The sequence below is a fragment of the Pteropus alecto genome, unplaced genomic scaffold, assembly GCF_000325575.1.
Source record: "Pteropus alecto unplaced genomic scaffold, ASM32557v1 scaffold195, whole genome shotgun sequence".
Lineage (NCBI taxonomy): Eukaryota > Metazoa > Chordata > Mammalia > Chiroptera > Pteropodidae > Pteropus > Pteropus alecto.
This window is the reverse complement of record NW_006438073.1, coordinates 9,702,280-9,717,075: the sequence shown is the minus strand read 5'-3', so window position 1 is coordinate 9,717,075 and position 14,796 is coordinate 9,702,280. Positions and strand designations below refer to the sequence as shown.

General features: G+C 48.3%; 1 protein-coding gene and 1 non-coding gene across 2 annotated transcripts in view; one reads left to right on the top strand and one right to left on the bottom strand.

The window, feature by feature from the left end:
• The window catches only part of AFDN (afadin, adherens junction formation factor), an 82,357-nt gene that overhangs the window by 41,190 nt on the left and 26,371 nt on the right, over nt 1-14,796 (bottom strand). The window contains exons 10-17 of the mRNA XM_025049061.1: nt 13,891-13,960; nt 10,103-10,221; nt 6,541-6,602; nt 6,207-6,412; nt 3,438-3,583; nt 3,030-3,124; nt 2,284-2,549; nt 735-878 (exon numbers count right to left, since the gene is read on the bottom strand). Of these exons, the coding sequence (XP_024904829.1) occupies nt 735-878; nt 2,284-2,549; nt 3,030-3,124; nt 3,438-3,583; nt 6,207-6,412; nt 6,541-6,602; nt 10,103-10,221; nt 13,891-13,960 (1,108 nt within the window). The remainder of the gene's footprint in view (nt 1-734; nt 879-2,283; nt 2,550-3,029; nt 3,125-3,437; nt 3,584-6,206; nt 6,413-6,540; nt 6,603-10,102; nt 10,222-13,890; nt 13,961-14,796) is intronic.
• Nucleotides 11,179-11,297, top strand: LOC112482367. Its single transcript, XR_003047289.1, has one exon. It is a non-coding gene; the product is annotated as a 5S ribosomal RNA (ribosomal RNA).

Genomic DNA, 14,796 nt, shown 5'->3' with positions numbered 1-14,796 from the left:
AGCTGGAAGGCAATTATTCCTGGCACGTGAGTAAGGTCATTTTGGTTCCTAATTTGGCAGCAACCAAGGCTCAGAGTATTACAATCCTTTTGTGCGCGGCATTCCCTTACGTGACGATGGTGCGACTCGCTCGCACCCTGCACCGCTGGTGGACGCTGGGGGACCCCGGCTCCTCGTTACTTTCGTAGCTCTTTTCTTGGGATAAGCTCAATACCGGGGGCCAGCAGATGGATCCCACCGCCTAACGAGCTTACCTCTCCTCGGATGCTCAGGACGCCCGTACCCAGACTGTTCCGTTTCACTGATGGCAGGTGTTTGCAACGCTTCTCGCTTCGCAAACAGCCAGAGGTGGTGGGTGCTGCGCACTGGGTGTCCGCCCCTCACTCCGTTTGGGAAGACGCCGAAATGCGGACTGCACCCGTCGGAGCCTCCGCGGGGGCCGGGAGGCCAACGCACGGTGTGACTCGGCACCGTGACACGACACGGCAGCATCCAGGCCTCGAGCATGGCGGCACGCCCTCTCCCTGTCCTTCCCATGACCTTCCACGACCCTAATCCCTGAGTGAACTCCCTGGCTATTAAAATGCTGCGGAGTCCGCAAGCCTCACAATGAACCTGGGACACTCGACGGCAAAGACGACCGTGCAAGACGCGTGAGTCAGCGACTGTGAAGGGCGCAGGGAACCGCGGGCGCACCTCCCCGTCCATCCTCGCCGAGCGTCGCGTGCACCTACCGCCGGGATGAACGGCTCGTCGGGCGCGCAGTGGTAGCTCCGCAGCAGGGCCTGGAGCTGCAGCGAGTTCAGCTTGAAGCAGGTGCTATTGATGTTCGGGATGTCGTCGGGGGCGTACTTATCCATGGTGAGCAGGGTGGTGGCCTAGTCAAACAGCAGAGAGCAGGGACTGACTGGAGGATTCCGCAGCGCTGCCCTTCCTGAGACACCTGCACGACCGTGCCAACGTGCCAGCGGGATTCGGACACGCAGGGGACTTTATGGAAGCACACGTCCAGTGACACGACTGCGACATTAAAGTGGACCCTACGCAGGCTCACTGAGACGGCCTCTCAAGGCTCCTAAAAAACACGTATTCAATGAAATCGGATTTATGGTCAATATATATAATTACGCTGAATTTGCGTTCAAGTGCTTTACGTTCCTAAAGCACTTCAAAATGCTCTTAGGAACCTAAAACACTTAGATACCCATTCGGATTCCCATTGCTGGGGTCTGAATGAAGTGTCGTTGCAATGACCTCTTTTATAACTAGCTGATTCAATCGAAGAGACTAGTAGCCTTTTTCTATGATAAATTTCCTTAAAACAGATGAAGAAATCGAGAAAAAAAAAGATACCAAACTACACACTATAATAACAAAAACGACTTGCCCTGGGTTTGGAGGCTGTAGGTACTCATGTTCCCTAATTGTAAAACAGCAGATTCGAGCGTCTGAATAGCTAAGAAATTCCCTCGGAACTGGTGAAGCCATCAGGACGTGGCCATTTCCCAGCCCTCCGTCCCCGTCTGTCCTGCTGTCTTCCTGTGAGTTGACGATTTTCGGGAGCGGTGCGCTCGGATGCCTTTCTCTTCACCCGCTGCATCTACTCCTGTATCTGTTCTTGCTTTCTGGTCCCCTGGCTTTGCATTAATATTTAGTTATTACTCATTTTTAAATAAAAATTTGTCTTCCAGATGGAGTTTTATGAAATATACCTTACCAATCTCGATAAAAAAGACCCTTTAAGGGGATTTGATCTACTAGTTACCACCTGTGATGGGCGGAACTGTGTCCCCCCAAATTCCCATACTGAGCCCTGACCCTGTCACCTCAGGAGGGGACCTCATCTGGAGACAGGACCGTCAAAACAGTCGCGTTGAAACGACGTCAGCAGATCTAACACGACTGCTGTCCTTATGGAAAGTGGACGTTCGGACAGACACGCGCACGGGGAGGACGCCCTGTGAGCACGAAGGCGAGGTGGCGGCGACCCCTCGACCAGCCCCGGAAGGCCAACGATGGCCGCAAAGCCGCAGAGGCGCGGAGGGCCACCTGGGACTCACTCGCCCCCATGGCCCCCGAGGGTGCCAGCTGCCACACCACCCTGGGACTTCCGGCCGCCAGGCCTGAGGCTGCGAACGCCCGCGTTTGCTGCGCGTCGTACGCTGTGGTCTCACTGCTTCCACGTGGGAGCACCCCCGGGGGAGGCGCCGAGGCTCAGCCGGTTCTGACGGACGCTCGCGGGAAGTCCGCCAACGGCGGGCGGCAAGGCTGGGGACTACCCACCTGCACGATCCTGCTGAGGTGACAGTCGGCGGCCAGCTCCAGCCCCTGCTTCTCCGCCCAGGCTTCCACGTGGCCCAGCTGCTGGCGGATGATGGCGCCCCAGTAGTGGGAGCAGAGGCCGGACTCGGGGCCGGTCACCAGCCTGTTGAACAGCCACATGTTGATGAAGTGGAAGAGCTGGGAGAAGAGCTGGATGGTCAGCGCGGCGTTGACCCGGCAGCGCCGCAGCAGGCACATGGCGCCCGTGAGCGTGTGCAGGACGGCGTCTGCGGGAGGCGGGCGGGGGCGGGCACAGCGTCAGTGTTCCGTGAGCGGTGAACCCAGACCGCGGGCGTGAAGGCGACACCTGCGCACGCGCTGTCACACCACGGACCCCACTCAAGCAGGAGACAGCGCGTGCCTTAAACTACACACAGCTGTCGACCTGCTAACACCGAGGGCCGCCCTGAGACACCTTTAGGGAAGGTACGACCAGCGTGGCCCTCCGAAATGAGGCCTGTGCTCCCCCAGGCAGACGGCAGTTAACACGTGTTATTTTAATGTGAATGCCAAATCCAAGAGGGCATCTCGTTTATCTTTAACACATCTCCCTCTCACACCTACGAAATAGTAAAATGAAGGGATACAGGAGAGAGAGAAAGGGGAGGGAGAGAAGGAGGGAGGGAAGGAGAGAGGGAGAGAAGGAGGGAGAGCTGGGCGGAGGGAGGACGGAAGGCAGGGAGGAAGGAGAAAGTGGAAATTCTAACCTATCTTTGGTCTTTGCAGACTGTTCTCGTCGGGGTCGTCCAGAAAGGCGGGCATGTAATTGTTCAGTTCGGACTGCAGACAGTGCACCAGGTACCTGGAGACAGGTGAACGTCGTCAGCGGTGTCAGCGCGACACGCTGCTGCTGGCAGCCACGCCACCCCATGCGAAACAGCGCGTGCAGCTACAACTATCCGACTCGAAAATATAAGTTTTCCTCTCAGGGTTTACGAAACCCAGCTCATTGAATTTAATCCACTAAGTCGGCACATTCCACATGTAGTTATTTACACTTCTTGATATTCGTCTTTAATTAGGATACCTTTAAGATCAGTTTTGAAAATTTACCAAGGAAACATACGATTTAAGTCTTTATAGAACAGCGTCACCTCTAAAACCATGCTCCTTACTTGAACGCCATCTGAACTAAGTGTGCCAAAACATCCTGGGCGTCCAGCGTGATTCGGCTCAGATCTCGGTCCTGCTTAATGAAGTTGAGAAGTTCGGACGCATTTGCCATCCAAAAGGCCAGTGCCCCGGCAATATTCTTCTGTTTCTGCAGACAGAACACACCTCCGTAAGCAACTCCAGGGCAAACAAACGTAACGACGACAAAAAGGAACGCTCCTGAAAAGCCGCCAATAGCCCAGAGCCTTCCCGTGTCCACCGAGGTATTTGCCACAGATACCAGATACCGGCAAAGGAATTTGGGTGTATGCACAGCAATGGAAAGCGAGTAACCACTGCAACTTCTTCTTAGGATTTGTGGATAGACATACGGGTCCAATTAGCTAAAATTTATGGAATCTATGGAGACGTGGAGATAGCAAATCATACACCATCGAATTGGAAACTGCATTATCTGGTAATCTGTGAAGCACACGCACGTATCCACGGCTACCCACAGCCACCCTGATACTCGCAGCCACTGGCATGGACGCCAGGCAACTCGGTATCACGTGCTGATCTGTCACCTCCTCTCCCGACCACATGTGCAGGCCAGGCAACCTCAGATGAGCTCCAAAGAAGAGGAACCAAGGATCAACAATCAAGAGAAGAAATAGGGCTTTTGTCATGTCATATCCACACTGAAGTGCATTAAGCGGAAATTATGAAATGCTGGTAAAGGTTGCACAGTCGAAAAAGGGTTTTAGTACTGCATGTTTCAGCTGCTGAATGAGTGTTATGAGCTGCTCAGTCCAGTTGCTGCAGTGTTGTGTTTGACATGGAAGCAGCATGAGAAACTCAGCTAAAGCCAACACAGCCAGGGTCAGCCCCCAGCAGCAGAGCCTACCTGGTCAACCTGGTCTACTTCCTGGAGAAAAACGGACGAGGGGAATCGAGCAGAACGAGAGAAAGAAACTTGTAAACAATCGTGACAGTTCAAAAAAATCAAAACACTAACACGAGGCAAGACATGAAGGCACAACATCTATTTTGTTCTTCCCGAATTACACTTTGTTTGTGGATCCGAAGCAGCTCTTGGAGCATGTGACATAAGGGACTAGTTTTACGTGAACACTGGGACAATCACTGACTGAATCCTAGAGAGTTTACCTATGAAGATGTTACAATTAACACGTGAATGTGCTGATCTCTTTAAAACATACACAAAGGAGGGACGTGGGGACGCCCTAGCGAAGCTGTGAGTCTGACTGCTTAAGTCTGAAAGGTGCGTCTCTTCTCTGATTAACTCCTGAGAATGAAAGAGACGGGAAGACTGACAGAAACAAACGAACAAAAAAATGACAGTCGAGAGAACTTAAAAGTGTGTAAAAACTTATGCCTATACTAAAAAGGAGTAAACGGCTTTTTGAAAGTAGGTTTTTGCGAATTAAAGATTTTAAATTACTTATTACCATAGTTTTTTCCTAAAACATTGAGATTCCTCCAATCATATACTAAACCTAAACGTGAAGTTTAATAGACCTGTTTTGATAATGGTGATTTCAGCGACTAGTTCAAATTTAACATGGAAAAGCCTATCAAAAGTAGTTTGATGACAGGAATTCCATAATTTGAAATAGGCTTTAGAAATTCAAATGTTATGGAGGACAGACGATGGCTCTGAATGACAACTGGAAAGGAAATCATGTTTGTTTAGAGAGTGACAAATGGAACTCAGATGAGACGGCTTCCCTTCCATCTCCATCCTCAGTGGGTAAAAGGTTCTTAACCCCGTCAAATTCATATGCTAACGGCTCAAGGCAAAGGAAACATTTCTTAAAAACTTTTGGCCTTTTAAAACAATTCTGAGGGAATTAAAAGATTAGTCTGCCTCACTATCCTGACAGGAGAAAAACAACCTAACCATCTAATCATGTCGCTTAACATTAATTCGTACTAGTTTTATAGCTGAATAACAGCGTTGACACGTGATTTAGGAAAACTGAAAAATCTGTAATTTTACTTTAAGATTAAATTATCAAGTTAACTTTAAGTTCAGAAAACCGCTATGCCAATTTATCAACCAAAGAGAGAACCTAAAAGAAACAAACCATTCTACCCAGAGAATACTGTTACTTCCTGAAATCTTCGAAACAGATTTACGCAAAAATCTGACCCTGAGTTTCATCATGAGAAATGTCATGATGTCATCATACCCACAGGAGCCTGAGCAAGAAGCCAGCCGACCTCCAGAAGCTCAGGAGGCTCGTCATAGAAGAGCAAGTGCCTTACGGCTATTAGGAGCTCTAAGACGGGCTGCTGGATGGACACAGGGCTTTACGCTGGAGCGGTGGGAATGCTCGGAACCTACCAGGTGGTGGCTGTACAACACTCGGAATGTAGCAAATGCTACCGGATTACACACCTTAAAATGGTAAATGTTTATGTGAATTTCATCTCAATAAATTATTTTTTAAAAAATTCCATCACATACTTTCTCGAAACAACTGTTATAATTTTAAGGATCTTTTTCAAGATCATTATGTCACCACATACACAGTTTATCTTCCCTTATTCTCAAGTTTGCAGAAAAGAAATAGGAAAAAGTTTACATTTCTTTCCAACTTTTAAAACTATACAGTTTTCAATATACTTTCTGTAACTTTTATTTTGGGAAAAAATCCTCAAGTCAAACATAGAACCAAATCTGAAACATTAAAGAAACGGACTTAATTGACGCAAGTTACAACCACAGTCACTGACGCGGCACGGCTCTGCAGGCTGCAGCTTACCTGGATCACTGCTTCCATCATGCTCACCATCCTGTTGACTATTGCAATCACTTTGTGAGTACGCTCTGTAGGACTGACATCGGGTCTGTACTGGCTCGACAATACATACCGACATGCCATGTATAATACATATGTAGGTGACAACTTAAAATGGACTGTAGAGCTATTAGTATAATTTATAATGGCAGATAAAAATGAATCTTCAGCTGTGAAAAGATTTCAAAAAAAGAAGAAAAAAGAAAAAAAAAGAACAGAAACAAAAAAAACATGAAAATCAGATGGAGAAAAATGAACAAGAAATAACTCGCTAACAACGGGGTCTGAGGCCACTCACAGCTCTCGCGGAACTCGATGCTCGCAGGTAGCGTGGGCTCGGGGCCAGCAGCATCCTGACTCCTGAAACGAGAAAGTTGTCGTCTCTTAAAATCGGGTCACCTGGCTAACAACATTGCTGGCAACCTGTGCAGATTTCTGCAACTCGTTTTCGAATCTGAAATCAGCGGTTTTGAAACAATCAGCAGCCCAATGCCTTGTTTCACACATCTGCCCGGGATGTTCGGAGGCCCGTGCTGGGGGCACCGCATCCCGACCGCGACTATCCATTATTAACGAGACCTCGTGTGAGCAGAGACCAGGCCGCTGGGCACCTGCCACAGCAAAGGCTCGAGTGACAGTGGAGACACAGGAGACCAGGAAATCTACGCCACAGGGGGCTGGAACCGAGCTCTCCTCCACGCGAGAGAGGCCCTCCCCGAGCGCTGGCCCCCGCCTCCCATCCTGACAGAGGCTGTGCAGACGATCCCCAAGGATCCCTTCTGCCACTGGCCTAGCACTTTCCAACGATCACAACGATCCACGCCTTAAAAAAAGAGATCCTACTTATGCTCCTCCTTAAAGGCAAAAAAATACATTCCAGGCACTTTCATCACTCAGCCTGACTACACAAACTAAGAACTGCCAAAAACGAAGAAAAACCATAATTTGGAACATTTCTAAGAACTGGCACTGTACTAATGTTCATGTATTTCCAAGGTGTTCAGGACCAAGTTAATTCAAAGGGTAGGAATTTCTACTATAGAGTTCTTCAAACAGTGGGTGGGCCCGCACTGCGAGGCTGTCAGGCAGGCCCTGTTCCGTGAAGTCCTCTGAGCTGTGGCTGTGTGCACACGCAGGTGTGCGTGCACCACGGTGCAGTGCAGGACATTGTACTGTGGACAAAAAACCCCAAAAGCCGCTAGTAAGAGGAGACTTTCTAAAATGTATGTGACTGACGTGTTTTGCCTTCTGCAAAGTTATCTGAAAATTAAATGGTGGGGACGGGATTGCAATGACTTATCCTAGAATGGAAGTATCTATTGAATTAAATGTCGGCTCAAACCAAATTGAGGTCAATATTGACTCAAATCCTTCTGCATGGTGAAACGGAGAGTCAACACGGTATCAGGATATCTGCACTTGGTGATTTAAAATGAGTCATTTTCAGCAGCAACATTTAAGTCTATTAATCTCAGGCAAATAATAGTGAATCTGCCAGAATTAAGTATTTAGAATCACTGGTATGTCCACTCATTAAATAAATTTGTTCAAAAAAAAAACAACCTTCAAAAATGAAAGAAAACCAGCAACGGCCTACAATGGGGACAGGTTTAGACAACCAAAATGGCAGTTCCTTTCCAGCAACAAAGGCCTCCACCCTCCACCCTCATCTTCCCACGCACCAATCGGTGACTTAGGAGAAAAGGCAACTCAAGCTAGGATCATTGCTGCAGGTAAAAACAAAAATCCGTCCCTCCAGTTTATGCTTCAAAGTTCATGCAGTCTGTGATTTAATAATTTGGATTTAATTTGACAATTTAGATGTAAAAACGCTCTTACACACAATAGAAATGCTCAATTATTTTAATATGTTTCTTACTCTGCCATGTTTACAGACACCGAAAACTCCAGGGAAGCAGTCTTTCTCAACTTACTGTCCATGAATGATCCTGGGTAAATTTACCAAGTCTTCATGTCTCATCAATTTAACAAATTTAGTGAAAATAAGGGAATTTAAAATCTCATTGAAAAAATACAAGTGTCTGTGAAAATTTAGTCATTCTCATCATTCAAAAAGATTTTTCCTTTGACTAAAATTAGTATTTTAAACATTTTTATTAAAGTGACTTAAAATTCTACAAATCTATCGATTAAATTAAGTACTGCTTACACCAACATTGTATACGTGATGTACATATGCAGTATACCTCAAAGGCTGAAAATACAAAGAACCATCTGTTTGCGTCACTGTCTTAACATCAACTAACACATATTTATACTTCAAGTAAAACCTTTAAGTCTTTGTGGAGCAAAATAATCTGGCCTTGAAAAAAATTAATTAAAATAAATGCTCACAGGATAATTTCTGGCATATAATCAATCGCCATATGTAGCTATTACTTATTAACTATGCGTACTTACAAATTTCAGACATCCTAAAAGCATTATCATAATCCATCTTTCCTCTCAGGTCCTGATTCATTCACTGACTCAAACACTTACGGGCTCAGAACTATGATGCATGTCCCTCTATCACCTTATAAACAGATACTCCTTCCAATACTGAATTACAATTCCAAACATCTTATTCTAGAATACACCACCAAAAACAAGTACAGACACAGAGAGTAGACTACTTACATATGCAACAAAAATTCTGAATAATAACCAAAAGCCCAAAATAAAAACAAGGTAAAAACATGAGATTCCCATATCAATCTATAAATTTAATTACCGTGATGAATATTAAAATCGTATGATATACACTGCCCTCTGGTGGAAGTTGGAAAATTAAAGAACTGTATCAATGGCCTGTCTCCAAAGTGACACTGACCTTGGGCCAGTCACTTGCATCGGCTAACGCCTCAGTTACTGGGTCTGTGAGAGGGACTCATTAAAAATCTGAACAGCGCAGCACCAGCAAGCGAAGGTTCCCAGTCCCACCGCTGCTGAGAACACGCTGAGACGCCCGTGCTGCTGCCCCGACTTCTGTCCCAGCGCTGGGGACCCTCCCTGCAGCACAGAAGCTCGGCACAGGGCATGTCTGTGATTTAATAATCTGGTATGTCCACTCATTAAATAAATTTGTTCAAAAAAAAAAAAGAAAAACAAAAAACCTTCAAAAATGAAAGAAAACCAGCAATGGCCTACAACGGGGACAGGTTTAGACAACCGAAATGGCAGCACCAGCTGACCGGCTACAAGAAGTCACTGTCCGTGAGTTAGCTACCATGTTTCAGGCAGTGTTGAAAATGTTAAGTTTTCAACATTTAAACAAACTCAGGTCACAAGGAAGTAAAATTCTGATTTATTAAGGTGCCATATAATTTAAAAATCATAAGATAAGGAAACAACGAAGAAGTTTTCTGTTTAAAAAAAACTAAGAAAGAACAATGCGAAAAAATAATTCATCCCCAGCTATCTCAATGAGGAGACACATCAGAGCACAAGACAAAGCCATGTGGCACTGAATAACTTAAAACACTCTACCTCAAAATCAGTTTTGGCTTTATTTTTTTTAAACATGTGAGGATTTCTTCCAAAAATGAGTAAAATGACTAGTTTTATGTAAGTATGTAATTGAGTATTAAAATCCTATAAATACTCTCTCCATTATGTTTTCACAGAGTAGCACATTCAAAACAAATGTTTTAATTCAACACACCTGTTTCAACTGGGTAACGCTGTGGCATATAAGTAAGGGATGTAACTGTTGATGAAACATTTTTTTCCAAGTCAATAATAACATGAAGAGATACTCTTAAAAATGTTGCTAACATTCTAGAAATGTCGGCTAAACGCTACAGATTCAATCATCTTTATTCCAAACCCTCTCTGGAAATATTGTCGCTTCTTCCCACCTGCTTTCCTGCCTGCGGTAATCCGGCTGCTGTCCGACCCGGCTCACTGGCTTCACCATCCCTCGCTCGGCTGTGCCGGAGGCAGACGAGACTCTGTCGCTGTCCAGTCTAGTGGTGCTCTAGGCCAAGGAGAAAACACGGGGTGTTTAACACGCTGCGCAGACCAGCCGAGCGTTGCGCCCTGTGCTGCGGGTGAAGACGTGACACGAGGCTGCCACGCAGGGGGACGAGAGAGGGACGTGGAGGGAGCGCAGGCCAGGAAGACAGCGCATGCTGTGGACGGCGGGTCCACACGGCACACCCAAGGACGTGCCATCTATCGTTAAAGAACCATAGAGCACACAGCCACTTTCCTCTCCAGAGCCAGATCGCTTTAAAACACAGACACGCAAAAGTAGTACATACAGACACGGGTTCTTCAAAAGCACAGGGATAATAGTGACTGTATTCCAAAAAGTTCTCTTCAATCAGGATAAGCTGAGAGAATATGCACAATAGGAAGAGTTAGTTAGGGACTTGTTTTGTTACTTTTAAGAAAGGATTTTAGAGTCTAGTCATCACAGCTCAATACCTAATGAAGAATTCAGTACGAAAACTGCTTTATTTCTTGCCCTTAGTCAACACGGGAAAATACACATATATAGCAATCTGATGCAGTACATTTAAACCCTTCCAAATAGTGCACGTCCCTAACCGACCTATGGCAGACAAAAAAGATGTGCTACCTACATTAAGAAAACAATCAGAGCAGAATTAATACATTTATGTGAAGAAATCTACTGTGGCGAAAATTTTATGTAAGCTTTCTCATTACATCTGTTTGCTGCAAGAATTGAGCAGAGATAAGTAAATAAAAATCACCTTTGTCTTACCAACTAGAGATTAATATTGTGTTGTATGCCTCTAATTTTTTACATTTCTATAAATGAGATTATATAACTTGCTTTGTAAAAAAAATATTTTCATATTTTGTAAACATTATACATGTTTGTGTTACAGAATTGTAATGGCTGCATTTTGTCATCTAGTCAAAGCTCGTTAAACCAATCCTTTATGTTGTTTAAAATGTTCATCAGGACTACAGCCATGCTACCCCAAAAATGCCTGATCCCATCTGATCTCGGAAGCTAAGCAGGGTTGGGCCTGGTTAGTACTTGGATGGAAGACCGCCTGGGAATACCAGGTGCTGTAGGCATAAAAAAAAAAAAAATGTTCATCAGTATAGTGCCATTACAATTGTGCTTGGAAATGTGTTATGTGTTTATACACAATAATTACTTCCATAAGACATACTTATAAAAGCAAAACTGCTAGTTCAGTGGATGGCAATACTTAAGACTTCAAACTATTGTTTTAAGTGAACAATAAGGCAATAAATAAATCATGGCACGTTTATAAGCTAACACATTACGAAACATTTTTAGCTTGTTTCAAGTGATTTTCAAAGTAAATCCTTATAAAATAACAGCCACAGGAAATAGGACAGAAAGGGATGTGTGTGCGTGTGTGCGTGTAGGTAGAAATTAAGTTGCGTCACCTGTATACATGAACGCGCGTACATGCACACAGAGTTCAGAAAACGATCCACCAAAATGTTACCAATAGCCAACTTTAAATTGTGGCTGGTTTTCACTTTTTTCCAATTTACCAAGTTTTCTTTGCTGACCCTACATTTTATAAAGTCAAATTTTTATAAAGAGTCACATTTGGTTCTGCGAGCGTTCATTCGGTCAGTCACTCAACTAGCCCTGAGACTCACGCACCCCGCTCGCAGGCTGCGCGCCGGAAGCGCCGGAAGCGCCCGAAGCGCCCGAAGCGCCGGAAGCACTGCAGGCACTGGAAGCACCGGAAGCGAGCACGGCCAGAACGAGCCGCGCCTCAGAGCTCCCTGCCCGACGGCCGGCAAGCGGGAAGAGCCAGACGGGAGGAACGGCGCCCAAAGAACTTAAACTGCGCTGTGGTAACGGTGCCTGGCCGCCTGGGCCGCCTCCTTCACGGAGGGGACTGAAGCCAGGTCCGAGGCAGGAGGGGGCGCAGGGAGCAGGGGGAGGGAGACGCGGCGGGCCTTCCGGCGGCGGGTGCTCGGGGGCCGGAAGCCGTGTGGCCGCACCACACGCTGACAGGAAAGGGGGCCAGGCCGTGAGGAGCCGCATGAGCCACAGTGAAGGCTGTGGCACCATCAGAAGTCACTGGGCGCTCTGAACGCAGGCCAGGAATGGGGTCTCATTACAGCCCTCGAGCCAGCCCGGCTGCTGGGGCACGGCGAGCCGGGGGAACAGAGGATGGGCTGCTCCCCAAGGAGGCCCGGGCACTCTGCCACGCTCCGCCTCTCGGTGACGACGCAGGGAGGCAGACGCTCAAGGACGGCCGGCCTCACAGGCAGAGCGAACCGCCCGCCGGGCCCGGCGCAAAGGCTGAGAGAAGGCAAGGCGCGGAGGACGCCCTGTGCCAGCACTGCGGATGGGGACACCACGTGCCGAGGTGGGGAAGCGGGCGGGGGAGGACGACGTGGAAGAGAAATGCAGCCCGTCTTTGCTCTGGTAAATCTGAAATCCCCATGGACGTGTCAAGCAGCGTCTGGAGTACGAAGAGATCAAGGGCAAGGCGGGCAGGCGGCAACACAGACGCCACTCTATCCGGGGCGGCCGTGGGAGCCCACCCAGGCGACACGGTGAACCGAAGGGAGGGCTCTGGGGCCAACGCCCCTCCCCAGACCCGCGGGGGAGGAAGGACTAACGAGTGATGACGTGGGAGACGCCTGGAAGCTGACAGAAGGACGTGCGCCATGCAGTGGGGGTGACCCAGCCGAGACACATGGACAGAAAACAAGCGTTGGACGGGCGTCAGAGCCTGTGACAGACACAGGCCCTTGGAGGAGCAGGAGCCACTGGAGTCATGGAGAAACGGGAGTTACAGGGGGTGGACCTGGCAACTGGGGATCATTTCTTCAAGCTCTCACGCTGTAAGCAGGAGAAGGGGGTGCAGTAGTTGGGGGACACAGCAGGGGATTTTAAAACGGGGTACCGCAGCACATTCTATCCCCATCCCAGGACTGGAGTCTGCTGCGTCACTGCCTCAGTGAAGCTGCTGCCAGTGCCCCTGCCCTGGGTGGAGCCTGGCGGCGCTCCGGCCACTGTGTCGTGGCAAGTCAGTGCGGGGCCAGCTGCGGCCCAGGCTGAAGGACACCCGTGAATCCCCGGTTCCTGCAAGGCCCCCAATAGCTGGTGGCCCCCACAGACAATGGGGCGAGGGGTCCCACGAAGCAGACCTGGGAAGGCGGAGACGGAAGCCCCGCAGTCCCTGGCCCCAGCACGGCCTGGCCACCAGCCAACCCGCCAGTGGCACAGCCACGCGAGAAACCACCTGCCCAGGTGTGTCCACACTGCACAGACTAAGTACAGGAGATGGCTGCTGATATAGTCCCTGAGTTTTGGGGTGTTTGTTTCCCAGAAAGAGATAACCAAAATGAGGGCAGAAATAAACTGATTGTGCGAGAGATGAGGGTTAAGCGCGGAGGCAAAGTGCCTGAGGAGGCAGGGGCTTAAGGAGAGCAGGGTTCCATCGTGGTCGGGCCACCTGACCAAGGGCTGTTACACACGGGAGGGGCCCACGACACAGGCCCTGGCCCCGGGATAAGGCACACCTTCCCGCCCTTGGGGATGATCCTGCCTGCTGTCTGGCAGATCAGGGCCCCCACAGGTGGAGAGCGCCTGAGGCCCGTTTGCATGCGTCCTGTGAGTCACCGCCACCAGCCCGTGCAGCCCGCCAGGTGGCCCGCGGGCACCTACCTTGCTTGTTGGTAACGCCATTCCACTATGCACGTCTCCTCCGAACTCAAAAGCTGTCTCCTGAACAACTCTGTCAGGATAAAACAAACGCCCACAATTAATAACTCTCGATAAGTCACAGTCATAACTTCATGAACTTACGCACACTCAACATCTTAGGATCCCGTTTGAAACTATATTTGAAAACATTAAATTGAAAGAAATAATAAAGGAAAAGCTCCCTTCGTTCCCAAGAAGAGACCGCAGAGCTTCCTCATCCCCAACAGCCACGGGGGTGGCGATGACCGTTCAAATGCAGAGCCTGGGGGTAGAGCTGCGGGCAGCTGTCCAGAGCTACATAGAACCATCCAGAGCTACACGGGCCCATCCAGAGAAGCCAGTGGGGTCCTGGGGGACAGCAGGGCGCCTGCACTGTGTCCGCCCAGATAGGGACTTTGGACAGCGTCACGGTTCGGTATTCCTGGTGACTAAGGGCTCCAGCTGGCCCCTGCTCCGGTATTCCTGGTGACTAAGCAGCTCTGGGGGCCCACCCAACAGGGACACGCACGCCGAGGCTCACCTGCCAGTGTGCATGGTCGGCTGGTTTCCCCAGACGTTTGTTCAAAATTAACATGCAAAATAGTGTCTCCCAGGCCCACGAGCCCACGATAGCCTCCCATTAATACCGAGATGGCCAGGAGGAGGATCCTTTGATGCCTCTGCACTAATCTCTGCTCGTACAATCAGAAAAAGCCAGCTACACAATAGAATGGAAAACGTATGTAATTGGTCTCTCAAAGCTTCAAAAAGAGAGTTTGGACAAATAGGTTGACTTATGCTGTTGTTTACGTGTCAACGCAATTCTTTGAGGTATTAAAAATGGCTGTCCTTATTTTAAAACAGGGAAGGTCCTTTGGAGCTTGACTT